A 20090-nucleotide genomic window follows, 5' to 3' on the forward strand; every position below is an offset into this window, starting at 1 on the left:
GTTCTGATATGTTGCATGTTATTGATGATGCCACTTCTGCTATGCATGATACTTATGATGAAACTACTTCTATGCTTGATACTACTGTCCCACTTGGTGAATTTCTTGATGAACAACTTGCTAGGGTTAGAGGGAATGAAAATATTGAATCTGATAATATTGATGGAAGTGATGATGAAGACTTGCCCATTATTCCTAAGGGTTATGTTTTTGATAAAGAAGCTTCTTTAGCTATTTTAGCTTGCAAAGATAGTTATGAACTTAAGAGGTTATTAGCTAAATGGAATAAGCAATCTCTAAATGCTAGGATGAAACCTGACCCTGCTTTTGCTACTTCACCTATCTTTCTTACTGATAAGGATTATGAATTCTCTGTTGATCCTGATATAATTACTTTGGTTGAATCTGATCCTTTTCATGGCTATGAATCTGAAACTGTTGTGGCACATCTTACTAAATTAAATGATATAGCCACCCTGTTCACTAATGATAAGAGAACTCGCTACTTTTATACCCTTAAAATATTTCCGTTCTCATTAAAGGGTGATGCTAAGATATGGTTTAATTCTCTTGATCCTGGTTGTGTGCGTAGTCCCCAGGATATGATTTATTACTTCTCTGCTAAATATTTCCCTGCTCATAAGAAACAAGTTTCTTTGAGGGATATATATAATTTTGTGCAAATTGAAGAAGAGAGTCTCCCACAAGCTTGGGGGAGGCTTCTCCAATTACTTAATGCTTTGCCTGGTCATACTTTTAAGAAAAATAAAATACTTGATATCTTTTATAATGGACTAACCGATGCCTCCAGAGATTACCTGGATAGTTGTGTTGGTTCTGTTTTCACGGAAAGAACACCGGATGAAGCTGAAATTTTATTGAATAATATGTTGACAAATGAAAATAATTGGACACTTCCTGAACCAATTCCTGAACCAACTCCTGAGCCTATTCCTAAACCAACTCCGAAGAAGAGGGGTGTTCTATTTCTTAGTCCTGAAGATATGCAAGAGGCAAAGAAATCTATGAAATAAAAAGGTATTAAAGATGAAGATGTTAAGAATTTACCTCCTATTGAAGAAATACATGTTCTTAATTTACCGCCTGTTGAAGAAACAAATGATCTTAATCCCTTACCTATTGAAGAAATACATGATCTTGATAACCCGACACAGGTAGTAAAGGTAAATTCTCTCTATAAATATGATAAAGCTGAAATCCCTCTTACTAAGTTTGCTAGCCCATGCTTAGATGAGTTTGATAAATTCATGGTTAAGCAAGAAGACTTCAATGCTTATTTTGGTCGACAATTGAAATATAATTCAAATATGCTTGAACACTTGGGTGATTATATGGCTAATGTCAAAGGTGAACTTAAACTTATTAGCAAACATGCTTCTATGGTTACCACTCAAGTAGAACAAGTACTTAAAGCTCAAAATGATTTGCTCAATGAATTGAATAGTAAGAATAATGATAATGTTGTTAGAGTGGCTACTAGAACTGGTCGAATGACTCAGGAACCTTTGTATCCTGAAGGCCACCCTAAGAGAATTGAGCAAGATTCTTAGAGAAATAATATAGATGCACCTAGTCCTTCTAAAAGGAAGAAAAAGAAAAATGATAGGACTTTGCATGCTTCTAGTGAACCTATTACTGAAACACCTGAGAATCCAAATGATATTTCTATTTCTGATGTTGAAACACAATCTGGTAATGAACCTGAAACTAGTGATAATGTTAATGATAATGTTCATGATGATGCTCAACCTAGCTAGTAATGATAATGATATAGAAATTGAACCTGCTGTTGATCTTGATAACCCACAATCGAAGAATCAATTTTATGATAAGAAAGACTTTGTTGCTAGGAAACACGAAAAGGAAAGAGAGCCTTAGGTTCAGAAACCCATGTCTTTTCCTTCCAAACCATCCAAGAAAAGGATGATGGGTATTTTGAGCGCTTTGCTGAAATGATTAGACCTATCTTTTTGCGTATGCGATTAACTGATATGCTCAAAATGAATCCTTGTGCTAAGTACATGAAAGAAATTGTCACAAATAAAAGAAAGATACCGGAAGCTGAAATTTCCACCATGCTTGCTAATTATACTTTTAAGGGTGGAATACCAAAGAAACTTGGAGATCCAATAGTACCCACTATACGATGCTCCATTAAAAGAAACTATGTTAAAACTACTTTATGTGATCTTGGAGTCGGTGTTAGTGTTATGCCTCTCTCTTTATATCGTAGACTTGATTTGAATAAGTTGACACCTACTGAAATATCTTTGCAAATGGCCGATAAATCAACTGCTATACCTGTCAGTATTTGTGAGGATGTGCCTGTTGTGGTTGCAAACGTTACTATTTTAACGAAATTTGTTATTCTTGATATTCCCGAGGACGATAGCATGTCTATTATTCTTGGAAGACCCTTTTTGAATACTGCAGGGGGTGTTATTGATTGCACTAAAGGCAATGTCACTTTTCATGTTAATGGTAATGAGCATACGGTACACTTTCCGAGGAAACAACCTCAAGTCCACAGTATCAATTCTATTGGAAAAATTCCATCGATTATTTTTGGAGGTTTTGAATTTCCTCTTCCTACTGTCAAGAATAAATATGATATTCTTATTATTGGGGATGTGCATATCCCCATTGAGGTAACGTAGTGTTATTCAAAATTTCTCCGGTTCCATGTTATTCGGAATGAGTTCGTTAACAAGACTTGATCAACCTTGTTAGTGGATTCCTTTTGATGAGCATGAGATGGATGAAACTAGAAGGCACAACCTTCTGTACCTCACTTTTACTTTCTGTTATTTATGTTAAATAAAATAAAAATAGTATTTTTTGTCTGTTATCTGAATTATCCGTGCAATATAAAAATACCCCGAAAATAAAAGTTCTCAAAATGCCCTGAAATTTACATATGATTTTTTAGAATATTTGAGAATATATGTCACACTGAGAACACAGCAGGAGGAGCTGGCACCTGGCCACAAGGGTCAGGGGAGCGCCCTACCCCCCTGGGCGCGCCCCCCTACCACATGGGCCCACGGTGGCCCTCCTCCACTTATTCCTGCACCCACACACTTCTTCTTCCTCCCACAAACACGAATATCCAGTTCAAGCACGAGTTCTAGCTCATTTTGCTACGATTTTCGATCTCCTTGCTCAAAGCACCTCTCACAAAACTGCTTGGGGAGATTGTTCCTTGGTATGTGACTCCTCCATTGGTCCAATTAGTTTTTGTTCTAGTGCTTTATTCATTGCAAATTTGTGCTGCCTAGGTGACCATGTTCTTGAGATTGCATGTCAAATGTATATGGTTCCAAGTAGTTTTGATGCATGATATAGGCTCTAGGCACTTGTAGGAGTAGTTGCTATCAATATTATTGAGTTTGGCTTACTTTTATTTTGAAGTTACTAAAAAATTCAGAAATTTTTCAAAGGAAGAAATATGCTTAGGAAAATGTACCAAGGTGGTTCTTCAAGGAAGCAAGGACCCAGGCTTGCAATGCGTGATGCTGATGAAGAGCCACCAAGAGACACTCCAGTGCGTCCTTGTGAATGGCCTTCAAAGGACTTCATGGATCGAGCGGGGATTAAGGAAGAATTTAACACATATTTGCGTAACGCTGATCTTGTGAGCTTCGAGGAAGAGAAGTGCAGCCAGTATCACTATCTCACTAGTTCCTTTGTGAGGAGGTTTGAATTTTCATCTTCACGTAATTCTCCAACTGTCCTATTTGATCTTTATGAAAATTCTTACACTATGGACTTAGAGGATTTTACCACTGCTTGCAAACTTCCACAATGGGGTAGTGTCAGGGAACCTCGCAAATCTGAATTTAGAGATTTTCTTGCTAGTATAACTGTTGGGGAATCTAGAGATATAACATAAGCCACCATAGGGAGCATTCACTTTCCTGCTATACATTATTTTGCTCTCTTCATAGGCAGATGCATTAATGGTAAAGATGAGGCATGTCACATGTGTGTCCCTGGCCTCAGTATTCTTAGGAGTGATGTGTTAGGAGATAAATCTTATAATTTGGGAGCCATTGTTGCATGTAGGTTGCATCTTAATAGATTTAAGGGAGATTTCTTTGGTGGAATTTATGCAACCCGCATAGCTAATTTTCTTGGTATAGCCATACGTGAAGATGATATTGAGTTTCCCCCTACTTATTTGGATTATAATGTTATGGTTCATCACCAGTTTGTTGAGAGGAGTGAATCACCTCTCCAGTATCGACTAATCTTTGACAGATGGCGTGCTGTCCGTATTACTCTCCCTGCTCCTGCCTTCTCTGATTATCAGGAAAAAGGAAGATATGTTATTACCAGAGAGGAGACAGATGAGTACGAGAGGAGGGCAGAGGCCGCTCGTCGCCATGCTACAGCTCAGGAGGCGATAGCCGCTGCATCTCAGTATGACCCCAACTATTATTATGGATATTCGTCAGGCCAACCGTGGCCATAGACCAACTTAGGCCAAAAGCCTAAGCTTGGGGGAGTACGTATTTCTCACCGACATTACATTTATGTTCACACACTCATTGCTAGATGTCGGTGCTCATACTTTTTCATTGTATCATCCATGCTAGTTTATTTTCCTTTTTATGCTTTCTTCTTGTGTGTTTGATAAACCTTAAGAAAAACCAAAAAAATTAGTTGTAGCTTTTAACTATTTTACTTTCCATGCTTGTAGTAGTAATTAAAAAGAAAACCCAAAAAGATTTCATGTTCTTATTTTGCTTGTTGGGAGCTTTCTCGTGTAAATAGTTTTATTTCTTTTCTTTGGGGGTCGATAGGAGAAGACCATGATTAAATTGTTGAAGTAGCTCTTATATGCATTATTGTTGATTTGACAAAAGAGCCCATATTGCATTGTCTTCTCCTGTTTATTGAATGCTTGCAGATTCCAGCTTAGTCCAATGCACGTGCACTATTATTATTATTCACATCGTTCGGTCGTGCAACTGAAAGGCAACTATGACGATATATGATGGATTGACTGAGATGAGAAAAGCTGGTATGAACTCGACCTCTTTTTTTGTAAATATGATTAGTTCATCGTTCCTGATCCAACCTATTATGAATAAACATGTTTGCAGTGACAACTAGAGATCATAGTTTCTTGTGCCATGCTTGATTAGCTAGGATCTTATAATGGTTTACCTTGCGTGCCAACATGCTATTAAAATGGTTGTGATGTGGTATGATAGGGTGGTATCCTCCTCTGAATGAATTAAGACTTGACTTGGCGCATGTTCACGCATGTAGTTGAAACAAAATCAACATAGCCTTCATGATATTTATGTTCATGGTGGATTATATCCTACTCATGCTTGCATTCGGTGTCGATTAATTTTAATGCATGTTCATGACTGTTGTCGCTCTCTACCTGGTCGCTTCCTAGTCTTTTGCTAGCCTTCACCTGTACTAAACGGGAATAGTGCTTCTGCATCCAACTCCATAAACTCCAAAGTTATTCCATATGAGTCCACCATACCTACCTATATACGGTATCTACATGCCGTTCCAAGAAAATTTGTATGTGCCAAACTCTAAACCTTCAAATAAATATCCTGTTTTGTATGCTCGAATAGCTCATGTATCAACTAGGGTTGTCTGTATCTTCCATGTTAGGCGGGTTATTCTCAAGAGGAGTGGACTCCGCTCCTCACTCACGAGAAAGTGGCTGGTCACCGGGATGCCCAGTCCCATGCTTTATGCAAATCAAATCAAAATAATTGCAAAAAAAACTCCCCCTGGGACTCTTGTTAGTTGGAGGCACTCGTTGTTTCGAGCAAGCCATGGATTGATGCTTGTTGGTGGAGGGAGAGTATAAACTTTACCATTCTGTTTGGGAACCGCCTATAATGTGTGTAGCATGGAAGATATTGCCATCTCTTGGTTGTTATGTTGACAATGAATGTATACCGCTCAAAATATTATTCATCTCTATTTCAAAACCGAGTTCTAGCACCTCTACAAATCCCTGCTTCCCTCTGCGAAGGGCCTATCTATTTACTTTCATGTTGAGTCATCATCTTCTTATTAAAAAGCACCAGTTGGAGAGCACTGCTATCATTTGCATTCATTACTATTATTTTACATTGAGTATGACTTGACTGGATCTCTTTTACCATGAATTACAATTTCTAGTCAATCCTTAATCTTTAAAGCTGCTCTGCATTTATGTTTTGCGGTCTCAGAAAGGGCTAGCGACATACCATCTTGTTATATCATATTATGATTATTTTGAGAAAGTGTTGTCATCCGAGATTTATTATTATTGCTCGCTAGTTGATTATGCCATTGATATGAGTAAACTTGAGACCTAAGCGTTATTGTGAATGTGGTTAGTCATAATCTTTGCTGAAAACTAGAATGCTGGCTTTACATATTTACAACAACAGAGCAAACAGAGTTTGTAAAAGTTTTCCTTTATCACTTTCAGTTTATCAACTGAATTGCTTGAGGACAAGCAAAGGTTTAAGCTTGGGGAGTTGATACGTCTCCGTCGTATCTACTTTTCCAAACACTTTTGCCCTTATTTTGGACTCTAACTTGCATGATTTGAATGGAACTAACCCGGAATTATGCTGTTTTTAGCAGAATTGCTATGGTGTTATTTATGTGCAGAAACGAAAGTTCTCGGAATGACCAGAAACTTCACGGAACATCTATTTGGAAATAATAAAAAATCCTTGCAAAAGATGAAGGCCAGGGGGCTCACCACCTCTCCATGAGGGTGGGGGCGCGCCCCCCTACCTTGTGGGCCCCTGGAGCTCCTCTAACCTCAACCCCAACTCTATAAATTTGGTTTCGGAGAGAGAGAAATCAGAGAGAAGGATTCATCGCATTTTACGATACGGAGCCGCCGCCAAGCCCTAAAACCTCTCGGGAGGGCTAATTTGGAGTCCGTTCGGGGCTCCGGAGAGGGGAATCTGTCGCCATCGTCATCATCAACCATCCTCCATCACCAATTTAATGATGCTCACTACAGTGCGTGAGTAATTCCATCGTAGGCTTGCTAGGTGATGGGTTGGGTGAGATTTATCATGTAATCGAGTTAGTTTTGTTAGGGTTTGATCCCTAGTATCCACTATGTTCTGAGATTGATGTTGCTATGACTTTGATATGCTTAATGCTTGTCAATAGGGCCCGAGTGCCATGATTTCAGATCTGAACCTATTATGTTTTCACCAATATATGAGATTTCCTGATCCTATCTTGCAAGTCTATAGTCACCTATTATGTGTTATGATCCGTTAACCCCGAAGTGACAATAATCGGGATACTTACCGGTGATGACCGTAGTTTGAGGAGTTCATGTATTCACTATGTGTTAATGCTTTGGTCCTGTACTCTATTAAAAGGAGGCCTTAATATCCCTTAGTTTCCGTTAGGACCCCGCTACCACGAGGGGGGTAGGACAAAAGATGTCATGCAAGTTCTTTTCCATAAGCACGTATGACTATATTCGGAATACATGCCTACATTACATTGATGAATTGGAGCTAGTTCTGTGTCACCCTAGGTTATGATTGTTACATGATGAACCGCATCCGGCATAATTCTCCATCACTGATCAATTGCCTACGAGCTTTCCATATATTGTTCCTCGCTTATTTACTTTTCCGCTGCTATTACTATCATCCCTACAAAATACCAAAAACATTACTTTCGTTATCATTACCTTTTGCTACCGTTACCACTACTATCATATTACTTTGCTACTAAATACCTTGCTGCAGATATTAAGTTTCCAGGTGTGGTTGAATTGACAACTCAGCTGCTAATACTTGAGAATATTCTTTGGCTCCCCTTGTGTCGAATCAATAAATTTGGGTTGAATACTCTACCCACAAAAACTGTTGCGATCCCCTATACTTGTGGGTTATCACTCATGACCCTCTTATACGAAGTGCACAGAAGGATTAAATGGAGTGTGGAACATGCTAATATACAGTACAAGTCTCACTTACATGCAGTTCATAGAAGGATGCATGTAGTGCATATCTGATATAAAAACAAACGGTGCAAACCAGTAGTGCTCATCACATATGTACGCAGTCCACATCTTCTAACCATGTAGTACATACAAAAAAAACCCATCTCTATCTAAAGTAGAAAAACCTAAAAGCAAGATACAACTGTTGGAAATATGCCCTAGAGGCAATAATAAAGTGGTTATTATCATATTTCCTTAATCATGATAAAGGTTTATTATTCATGCTATAAGTGTATTGATCGGAAACTTAAATACATGTGTGAATACATGAACAAATACCAAGTCCCTAGTAAGCCTCATTGATCAAAAGATGGCTAAGGTTTCCTGACCATAGACATGAGTTGTCGTTTGATAACAAGATCACGTCATTAGGAGAATGATGTGATGGACAAGACCAATCCGTTAGCATAACATATGATTGTTTAGTTTATTGCTACTGCTTTGTTAATGTCAAATAGATGTTCCTTCGACCATGAGATCATGCAACTCCCAGACTCTGGAGGAATGCCTTGTGTGTATCAAACGTCACTTCGTAACTGGGTGATCATAAAGGTGCTCTACAAGTATCTCTGAAGGTGTCTGTTGAGTTGGCATGGATCGAGATTAGGGTCTGTCATTCCGTATGACAGAAAGGGATCTCTGGGCCCTCTAGGTAATACAGCATCACAACAAGCTTGCAAGCAAAGTGGCTAAGGAGTTAGTTACAAGATGATGTATTACAGAACTAGTAAAGAGACTTGTCGGTAATGAGATTGAACTAGTTATGGAGATACCAACGATCGAATCTCAAGCAAGTAACATACTGATGGACAAAGGGAACTACGTATGTTGTCATAAAGGTTCGACTGATAAGGATCTTTGTAGAATATGTAGGAACCAATATGGGCATCCAGGTCCCGCTATTGGTTATTGACCGGAGAAGCGTCTCAATCATGCCTACATCATTCTCTAAACCGTAGGGTCCGCACGCTTAACGTTCGTTGGCGATATAGTACTATATGAGTTATGTATGTTGGTGACCGAATATTGTTCGGAGTCTCGGATGAGATCACGGACATGACGAGGAGCTCGGAAATGGTCCGGAGGTAAAGATTAATATATAGGATGATGGTATTCGGTCTTCGGAAGGGTTCCAGAATACACCGGATAATTATCGGATCACTAGAAGGGGTTCCGAAAGGACAGGGGAGTTGTTGGGCCTAAAAGGCCAAAAGGAGGGGATCACACCAATCCACAAGGGGCTGGTGTGCCCCACCTCCTAGCCGCCGGCTCTAGGAAGGAAGAAGGAGGGGCTAGCCCCCTCCTACCTTTCTCCATGCAAGGAAGAAGGAAGGGGAGGCGCCCTAGGGGCCGCCTGCCCCCTTTCCTTCTCCCATGCGCGAAGTATGGAAGGGGGGCACGGCAGGTGCCCTAAGCTGCCTCCCATCCCCCTCCACCTATATATATGAGAGGAAGGGAGGGGGTTCCAGACACCATGATTCACCAAGTCGTGTGTCGGCACCCCCTCTCCCTCTAGTTCATCCTCCATTCTAAATCTGTTGTGCTTGGCGAAGCCCTACGGAAATAGTTTCACCACCGTCACCACACCATCATGCTGCCGGAACTCATCTACTACTTTGCCCCTCTTGCTGGATCAAGAAGGCGAGGACGTCTTGGAGTTGAACGTGGAGGTATCGTACGTTTGGTGCTTGATAGGAAAGGATCGTGAAGGTGTACGACTACATCAACCGCGTTGTTAATTAAACGCTTCCGCTTAGCGATCTACATGGGTATGTAGATTTTCCCCCCTGTCGTAGCTATGCATAAGTCGGATTTAGGGCAACACAGACCCAAGAAAGGTTCAAACTCTGGGGTGTCTGCGAAGGACTCGACCTATCCAGCCAACCATCCCATCACCCCATGGCCTAGCTCAATCACAAGAACAAGGAAGAAGATGGACATGACAGTTTACCCAGGTTCGGGCCACCTTGCGGTGTAAGACCCTACTCCTGCTTTGTGGTGGACTGGCCTCACGAGGGGCCTAGGATGAACTACTACAAGGGATGAACAACCTCACGAAGTCTGGGGGTGAGGAATGAGTCGACAAGGTTCGGATGCCCTCTCTATGGTGGTGGCTGATACGTCTCCAACGTATCTATAATTTTTATTGTTCCATGCTATTATATTATCTGTTTGGATGTTTTATATGCATTAATATGCTATTTTATATTTCTTTTGGGACTAACCTATTAACGTAGAGCATAGTGTCGGTTCCTATTTTTTCCCTGTTTTTGAGTTTCGCAGAAAAGGAATACCAAACAGAGTCCAAATAGAATAAAACCTTTGCGATGATTTTTCTTGGACCAGAAGACAACCAAGAGACTTGGAGATGAAGTTGGGGGAGCCATGAGGCGGCCACAAGGACGGAGGGCGCGCCCAAGGGGGTAGGGTGCGCCCCCACCCTTGTGAGCCCCCCCCCCTGACTCCACCGACCTAATTATTTTTCCTATATATTCCTAAATATCCCCAAACCAATAGAGGCATCCACGCAAACACTTTTCCACCGCCGCAATCTTCTGTACCCGTGAGATCCCATCTCGAGACCTTTTCCGGCACCCTGCCGGAGGGGGATTCGATCACGGAGGGCTTCTACATCAACTCTATTCCCCTTTCCGATGAAGCGTGAGTAGTTTACCTCAGACCTGTGGGTCCATAACTAGTAGCTAGATGGCTTCTTCGCTCTCTCTCTCTCTGATTCTCAATACCATGTTGTCCTCGATGTTCTTGGAGATCTATTCGATGTAATACTTTTTGCGGTGTGTTTGCCGAGATCCGATGAATTGTGGATTTATGATCAGCTTATCTATGAATATTATTTGAATCTCCTTTGAATTCTTTTATGCATGATTTGATATCTTTGTAATTCTCTTCGAACTATCGGTTTGGTTTGGCCAACTAGATTGATTTTTCTTGTAATGGGAAAAGTGCTTAGCTTTGGGTTCAATCTTGCGGTGTCCTTTCCCAGTGACAGTAGGGGCAGCAAGGCACATATTGTATTGTTTCCATCGAGGATAAAAAGATTAGGTTTTCATCATATTGCTTGAGTTAATTCCTCTACATCATGTCATCTTACTTAATGCATTACTCTTTTCTTTATGAACTTAATACTCTAGATGCAGGCAGGAGTCGGTCGATGTGTGGAGTAATAGTAGTAGATGTAGAATCATTTCGGTCTACTTGACACAGATGTGATGCCTATATTAATGATCATTGCCTTAGATATCGTCATAACTTTGCGCTTTTCTATCAATTGCTCGGCAATAATTTGTTCACCCATTGTATTATATGCTATCATGAGAGAAGCCTCTAGTGAAACCTATGGCCCCGGGTCTATTTTCCATCATATAAGTTTCCGATCTACAATATTAGTTTCCGATTTACTATTTTCGCAATCTTTAAATTTCCTATCTATAAACCAAAAATACAAAAATATTTACTTTACCGTTTATCTTTCTCTATCAGATCTCACTTTTGTAAGTAAACGTGAAGGGATTGACAACCCCTTTATCGCGTTGGGTGCAAGTTGTTTGATTCTTTGTGCAGCTATTCGGTGAATTGTGCGTGGTCTCCTACTGGATTGATACCTTGGTTCTAAAACTGAGGGAAATATTTATCTCTACTTTGCTGCATCATCCTTTCCTCTTCAAGGGAAAAACCAATGCAAGCTCAAGAAGTAGGAGTGGCTAACCTATACTTATAGTGGCCTCAGTCCTCTTCCCCCAAAACGTAGGTGGGGAGGGATTCCACACTGGCCAATTTGAAAGGGGACAAGTAGTACATCTTATCCTGGCGAAAGGTCGTCTTCCCCGGCAAAGCTTCTGGTCATGATGCTGCAGTGGGCTCGGCGATGACATATGTCCTGTCGTCCTGGCGGTCCTGGTCTTGTTCCACTGGAATGGAAACCTTTGCCAGATTCCTCAGGAACCCACACCTGCGCTTGCCTCCCTAGCACCAAAGAAGAAATTGTCTTCTCTGGGCCCGTTGGCGCCCGCCTAGCCTTGATTGTCACGGCTTGCATCACCACAACCTCATGAGGTTGGGCACCTCCATAAGAATCTCCGCTCCTCGGTAGGCCGCCTGGGGAGGCCGCTCCCTCGGGAGGTCTTTTTGTCGTCCGCCTCGTGATACTTGGCCACTCGGGAGGGTCTTGTCTTGGCGGTCCTGTAGATGGGCCGTACCAGGCCGTCGACGAAGCCACGCCTTGGGCCGCAGGCAGGCAAGTCTGGGTACCCTGGTTCCCAGAACGCCGACGGTAGCCCCTGGGCCCAAGGCGGGCTCATACTTGGCTTCGAAGCGAAGCCAATGGGCAAGGGTGAAGTGCCACAGGCCCCAATTGCCTGCGGGCCAGGCTGACGTGTGGCGCTCAATGGGACGTGGGTGTCTCCACTTCCCCACGCGCCTTGGCAACTGCCCGACTTGACAACTGCCTGATGCATGCAGAGGATCCATCATTGCTTGGAATATGAGAGGCCGGCGGTTGGCCTTCCTCCATCTATAAATGGAGGAGGGGCGGAGCCTCCAGCCCATCTCTATCTTCTTGTTGCTTGCTCCTTCTTCTTCTTCGTCGTGCCGCCGTCTTGCCAAAGCATCCATGGCACCGGTGAGGAGGTTCTCCGCTGCAAAGAAGGGGAAACCCCCGCAGGTGGAACCAGAGCTTCTCCCACCAAAGAAAAGGCATGATTGCCCTCGTGATGCCATCGCAGCGCCCACGGCAACGCGACCCTGGCATGAACGCGCTCCACCGGGCTTTCTGGTTAGTGCGGATGTTCGCACGCATAGCCCTGCCCTCAAGGGCTGCCACGGGGGAGAACAAGCGGTGGCCGGGCGACCACCTTGCCCGCAAGCTAACGCGCGTGACACGGCCCGCGATTTCATGGTGTGGATGGCAATGCCGCCACACACGTGGATCCGGCTCCTGCGGTCCCTCGCGGGGGAGATACCGCCAAAGGGACCCATCGAGCTATGGTTGCAGCACGATGGTTGTTGCAGGCAAGCTTCAGAGGCGGAGGTCGAGGTTGTCTACCCCGGTGATGTCTTCATGACCCGAGAATGGGGCACGATCGCCCGCGCCTGCAACTCGGAGGGGAAGCACGCCCTTCACTTCAAGTACGACGGGGTGTCGACGCTCTTCTTGAAGGTCTTTGGGGAGGATGGCCAACGTCTGGAGTGCTGCCCCAGGGGAGGCGATCGTGACGGCGATCCCATTACTGGTCAGTGAGGCGGCAAGGCTTCTGGCGGCGAACTTTCCCTTGGACTTGTCTGTGACTCCTCCGGTAGGAACAACGCTTCCTCCGGACCAAGCTCGAGCGACGACGACAGCTACGAGCCGCCGCGTCGCCTCGCCCAAGCCTAGGGGAGGAATGGTGCCGGCTTGACATCGTGGGCAACGCTGCCTGAGCGGCGATCCTTAGGAGGCCTTCTTCCTTTTGTTTCATTCCTACGTAGAAACCATGAAGGGCCCCGTGGGGGTGTGTAAAAACCATGGCACTTTTGTCTTAATGTTAGTACTCTCAACTTATGTTGTGTTTGCGTCTCTCACTTGGGCACGGTGCCCCCCTTTTACTCTCGTGGTAGCTTAGTGTTCTACACCGACAGGACCCAGTCCCCAGGCAAGCTTCGGCCGTCGCTGGTATGCCAGGTCACGATGCCGTGGTCAAGGGCAGGAGGTGAGCGGCCCGAGGTCCGGTCAGAGCCCCCGAGGCGCCATGCTCGGGAGGTCCCTTTTGGCGCGCAAGCGGCTCCGGAAGGACTGAAATGGAAGTTTACTTTCCCGAGAGAAATCGCAAGAGACAAAAACGCTGATTATGAGGTTCATGCCTGGGCGCATGAGGCGACTTATCTTGACGAGCCTGCCGTGGTTTCTTTGCTGCGAGGGCGAGCTTCTTGTGCGACGTAGGAAGTTATATGGAACTACATACAAGTGTGTCGATCCAAGTTGTTCTTGCACGGATGCAATGCCAAGGTACTTCTTTGTTGATGTCGTGTCCTTCTACAGTTAATATTGATTTACCTTCTAGCTGATGCATGCTTTGTTGTAGGTATCGCATCTGTTTTGCGGTGACTGATGGCATGTAAGGGGTTGAGTTTGTTTTCTTCGATAGAGCAGGGAAGGAAATTGTTGGTAAATCTCTGATTACCTTTCTTTCATGGTGGAAAGTCCAGTCGTATTCCTCTTGAAGAAATAGTTGGTGTGGCCCATGTAGATGACGCTGTTCAAAGAGAAATAGTTGCGATGTTTGGGCAGAAGTACAGATTTGTGGTCTCTATCTCCCCAAAGACTTTCCTGCCTGAGTCAAAGGAGACCTCATTTCAAGTCAATAGGATAGATGTCCCCACTGAAAGATGCCTACGCAATGCAGTTCTGTATCGCAAGGCAGATTCATCTGGCCAGTCTGGAAGTAATACAGATTCTCGGTCTACTCATACTGCTTCCTTTTCGTTCAAGGTACTGCCCGCTGGATCCGTTCCACCACTTCTCATGATCAGCCAAGATGTGGAGCAAGCACACATAGAGACACAATCAAAGGTGCGCCTTCTATGATAATTGTTTTTGTCTCTGCTGCTTTGCTTTGTTGTGATTGTACTGTGCTCCTCATCCTTCACCTTGATATATGCCAGGCCCCTAACACTACTAAAGGCAAATCAACTAGTGCCTCCCTAGATTCTGTGAACAAAAGGTGGAGCTGCTGCTATGTTGTCGACATGGTTCCAGTTAATATGTCTAAGTTTTGCTTGCAATTGATTTTACAACCGCAGCCTTTACCTTGCTAATTACATCATTTGTAGTGGCAATAAGAGGGAGCTGACAAAACATGAGGTGGCCAGTACTCAGCTGCGCAAGCCCTTATTTCCAAACGATAGCGCACATGTACTTCTTTTCCCTTGCCTAGAGCAACAAACTCAACCATGTGTTAGTCAATGACCAATTGTTCTAAACTTCTGTACAGGAAACTGGGCCTCTGGAGGATAACATCCATGCTTTGAGTGAGGAAGATGCTGCTAAGCTAAGGTATCTACGTTCGCTTGAAAATATGTTTTCACCGAATTACATTGGAGTAGTTTGTTTGCATCTGAATGCTACTTAGAGCATCTCCACTCACTCCCTCAACAGGCCCCCCAGGGCGAGTTTTTTTGTGCCGGCGCCGAAAAAATGCCCCAGTCGCGCCCCCAGAACGCCGAAAAGCGCCGGCTCGGCCCATATTTTGCCCCAGCAATTCCAGGACGAACCCAGCGCACTGGGGGTGCCTGGAGGCTCCGACGGAAGGAAAAACCGCGCCTGGGCCACCACTATCAGGTGAAAAAGCATCTTCCACGTCCAGATTCGCCCTCCCCCCCCCCAGTGAGCGCGCACACGCCTTCCACCATCATGCTGATCCCGATGCCGCCTACCTACCCACCGCCGCTAGAAAGGCCATTTCCCCACCAGAAAAGAGAGGGTTCACCGCGGCACCCTCCACCCTGCTCCTGGGCGACCTTTCTAGCGCTCCGGCAATGCAGGGCGGGGTTACCGACGGCTGCACGCCTACCACGCCCGGCAGGTGTTCGGTGATTTATCTGCTCGGCGATGGACTCAGACAACAAGGAGGCATTGGCGGCGCTGCTGGAGGAGGAAGCTGATGCCGAAGCCCAGGACCAAGAGCATCTCATGGTCCTCGCCGCTCTGGTCGGCCTGTTCGTGAGCAATGCAAAGCTGTGGCGAGCTGGCTTGGTGCCGGGCCGGCTGAAGGCAAAGCGAAGGCATCGAGTGGAAGGCTATTGCTTGCTCTACGTCGACTACTTCGCCGACCCTCCACTGCACGGCGAGAAAGTATTTCAGCGCCGTTAGCGGATGAGCCGAAAGCTCTTCCTTAGGATTGTGAATTCCACTTGTGAGTTCGACAGTTACTTCAAGTGCAAGAAGGATTACACCGGCACACTTGGATTCGCCTCATTCCAAAAGTGGACGACAGCTATGAGGATGCTTGCATACAGAGCTCCCGATGATTCACTGGAAGACTATGGACGCATCGCCGAGTCCATGACCATTAAGTGTTTGTACAAGTTTTGCGGGCAGTGGTGGCAGTGTTTGGACCTCAATACTTGTGATCACCCAATGTTGAATACACTGCTCAGATCCTAGCACAGAATGCAGCAAGAGGATTTCCTCGGATGCTTGGAAGCATCGACTGCATGCATTGGAAATGGAAAAAAACTATCCATTTGCATGGCAGGGGATGTACAAAGGTGCCAAAGGCGGTTGTTGTGTGGTACTTGAGGCAGTGGCCACACAAGACCTCTAGATTTGGCACTCCTTCTTTGGTATGTCAGGAACTCACAATGACATCAACATACTGCAATGCTCCCCTCTCTTTGCCAAGCTTGTTGAAGGTCATGCTCCTTCGATGAACTTCGAGGTCAAGGGACGCCACTACAACAAGGGATATTACCTAGCAGATAGCATCTATCTGAGATGGTCCACATTTATGAAGACTATCTCAAACCCTGTGCCAGGAGGCAAGAACTCCTACTTTGCCAAGTGTCAGGAGGCTTGCAGGAAGGATGTCGAGCGGGCATTTGGTGTGCTCCAATCTCGATTTGCTCTTGTCTGGTACCCCGCTCAGACTTGGTCGAAAGATCAAATGTGGGAGGTCATGTCTTGCTGTGTCATCTTGCACGACATGATCATTGAGAACGAGCGGGAAGAGCCAGTGTTTGACATTGAACCATATTACAGGCAGGGTCATCTTGCCCAAGTTGATCATCAGCTACCGGCAATCTGTACTGCCTTCCTCAATATGCGTTTGGAGATCCGAGACCCATAGGTGCATCAACAACTGTAGCACGATCTGGTGGAGCACCTATGGAGGCTCAAGGGCAACGCCTAGCTCGACGTGTGATGGAATATGAGTTCTCATTTGTTGAACTATTTGATTTGTATTGATTTGTTGAATTATTTGATTTGTATTGATTTTTTGTGATGAACTATGTGATAGCTTCTGTTGAATTTGTGCCGAAACACACCGAATATGGGCCGAAATTGGTCCAATTTGCGCCGAAAGTGAGCCAAAAGTGGGCCAATTTGCGCCGACATTGGGCCGAAATCGGCGCCTAGGGGGCGATCTTGGGGGTGACTAGGAAACCTACTGCCCCCACGCCGATTTTTCCGCCGGCGCACCCCCAGGTGGCGCTATTTCAAGCCCCTGGGGGCTGAACGAGTGGAGATGCTCTTACCCTTGAAGAAAAGCAAATGAAAAGTGGCAGGAAAAGCCGATGTGCCCCCTGACAGCAAAAAATCCAAGCTCTAGACCAAGTGCCTTTAGGCGACATACCCTTTTGGTTCTTTTATTTGATCCTTTGCTTGCTAGCTACCTGCTCCTTATAGTTTATGTCATTTTGATTTCTCTTTGGAATTCTGTTTCTGCAAAATCATGTCATGTTCAGTGCAGAGTTCGAGAGAACACTGGCTTGATGGATTGGTGCTTCGCTTCTATCCACCATCGCTTTCCTTACGCCCTGTCACTTATAATGGAGTGTTCTATTTTGCCGTCCATGGCTGACCTTACCTTATTATATATGAACAAGCATTCTCTATAGTTAGAGCTTGGTTTGTAACGGATCTGTGCTTAAGAGTTCCATTCGTTTAGCCGTGTGTTGCTTACCAATGTACCGCCGTATTTCGCAGGGAGATTAAGGATATTATGAAAAGAGCTTATGAAAATGATCCTGTTGCGTGTCCCTTGCGTGTGTGATCCTATTTCGAGGGTTCACCTTTTGCAATAGTGCCTTATGCTTCATGAAAACTGTTTGATGCCTAAGCATTTTGTACAAACAACTACCACTGAATGTGATCTTGCATCAAAATGATGCATAATATGAAAAATGGCAGTCCCTGTTAACCCTGTATGTGGTTTACTTGCTCAACATTCATCTCTATCGCACTTAACTATATGCCCTGCTTCTTTCAATCAAGCCGTATAATTTTACTTTGTGCTCGACTCCTGCAATTTTTAGTCAAGATAAATACTCAACTTCTGCTGTTTTTAGTCAGGATTAGATACATGTACAACTAGACATGCTACACTTGCACGGCTGGCACGCGCGCTTGGTCACACCGTTTGAACCGGGCACCGCGCGCGCTTCCGGTCTAGTGCATATGCACTTCGTACGCAATGATGCCTTCAGATCGTGCGATCGTTGCTGCAAGACGGTTCTCACCTCATAATCCAGTAATTGTTCCAGTAGAACATAGGAACTGGCAGGTATTCTAATTTAGATCGACACCGCAACACACGAGTTGTGACTGAAGCAGATGACCCAGACATTACAATGAAACAATAACTGCAGGATAAAATACGATAGTCTTTGTTCTTGCATCTAAAAGAGGATAAATCACCTACAACAGTAGGATTATGATCAGATCAGTTTGACCTCATCATTGCCGAAGCTGTAACGTTTGGACTTGTGCTTGATCGTCTCGAGGCTACCTGTGTTGCCAGCTCTGAAAACCTCGACACCAGACAGTACTGCGAAGTGCTCCGCTTTGGTGTAGCCTGAAGGGTGAAGCGTCCCCCGCTCTGTTTTCTGGAACAGCCTCGCCACACACAACTTGCCGGAGCCCAACGGCAGGATGTGAGACGCCATCAGGGAACACCGCTCAGGCGGAGCTGGTTCTTCCCACACCTTCTGCAGCACCGGCCGTGTCTGAGCGAGGTCAGATGCACAGAGCTGCTCGTCTTCACGTGAAAAGCCAAACCAGAGGCCATGTTCAGGGACGTACTCAGCCCGGCCTCTGAACGGCAGCGCAGAAACGTGTACCTTGCTCCAGGTGCCACTCACCGTATTGTAGGAGTATATGCCCGCTGCCACAGTGGACATCCAGATCTGCGAATCATCATACACCGTGAAGGCACTGAACCCATAGGGGTTCACCGCCTCTCCTGGCTTGAGGTTGCTCGGGACGTCGCCGTTGTCAGGAAAATCGAAGTCAGGCTGCTGTAGAGGGCGCCAGTGCCAGTCCTCCGGGTGGAGGAAGCCAGGCGGGCGGCCGTAGATAAGAGCCTGGAAATAGTGCGAGTGGGGCGGGGAGCCATTCTCTCTAGCCATCACATAGAGGCCATCGCCAACGGTGAAGGATATTGTCCTCGAATTAGGCTTCTTCGTCTGAGGCATGGCCCGGACTGCCCTGGAGGCGGTGTCGTAGAGGAGCGTGCGGCCCTCGTGGTCGACGGCAATGATGTTGTTCTTGAAGGCCATGAAATCCATCCAGCCGGATTGGTGCGGCTTGCAGGGCCAGTCGAAGGATATGGTGGGCGCAGGCAACCTCCCAGGAGCTGGAGCGCTGTCGTTTATGGCAGCTGGATCTGCTGGCTGTGGCGATCCGGTAGGGTAAAACAAGGTTGCGGGGTCGATGCGGTGCAGCCTCTAAGCGGGTCGAGGGGCGCACAACCTATTGACCAGCAGATTGACGAAACGGCGATTCATGGTTCCGCTTCAAATCTCTCTCTGCCTCGATCTAATAGACAGAAATCTGGCTTATTTTTCCTTTCTTCTATTTGAATGAACTGAAAAATAAAAAAGAAGAGCATGGACTAGTTAATTGTTGATATCGGCGTCTTCTCCAAGTGAGATCGAGTGAAGAATCCACATATGTAGAGAAATAGAATCGGAAATCAGGGTCATACCTGGCCAAGGGAGGGAGCAGGCAGGGATCCTTCAGCAGGAAGCGGACAAACCGGGATGTTGGAGTCGGCCAGAGAGAGAGAGAGAGAGAGAGAGAGAGAGAAGGGGATGAAGGAGGGAGAGATGCCCCATGACTTTGACCTAACGCTCCCACCGCTCCGTTGCTGGGCCAGTTGGCCCTTTGTTTCCCAGTTTCCTGCTTATTGCGGGAGCCGGCCCATGCCCACCCCACTCCCCCCTATTTTCTGGGTTTCTGCTAGGCTTTTTATTTTGTGTATTTTATATTCATTGTCCATTTCATTTATTTTAATCCTTTTTACTTTTTCTGTTCTTCTCTATTTTTGATTTTATAAATACA

At 45.1% G+C, this 20090-nt stretch overlaps 1 protein-coding gene across 1 annotated transcript; it reads right to left on the reverse strand.

Moving 5' to 3' along the window:
* Nucleotides 1-18320: 18320 nt before the first annotated feature.
* On the reverse strand, nt 18321-19830 carry LOC125541006. Its single transcript, XM_048704511.1, has 2 exons — nt 19735-19830; nt 18321-19614 (listed from the first exon to the last, which is right to left on the reverse strand). Exon 2 carries the CDS (start codon nt 19313-19315, stop codon nt 18467-18469), a length of 849 nt encoding a protein of 282 aa, XP_048560468.1. The 5' UTR covers nt 19316-19614; nt 19735-19830; the 3' UTR covers nt 18321-18466.
* Nucleotides 19831-20090: the final 260 nt, after the last annotated feature.

The sequence above is a fragment of the Triticum urartu genome, chromosome 2 (assembly GCF_003073215.2).
Source record: "Triticum urartu cultivar G1812 chromosome 2, Tu2.1, whole genome shotgun sequence".
Classification (NCBI taxonomy): Eukaryota; Viridiplantae; Streptophyta; class Magnoliopsida; order Poales; family Poaceae; genus Triticum; species Triticum urartu.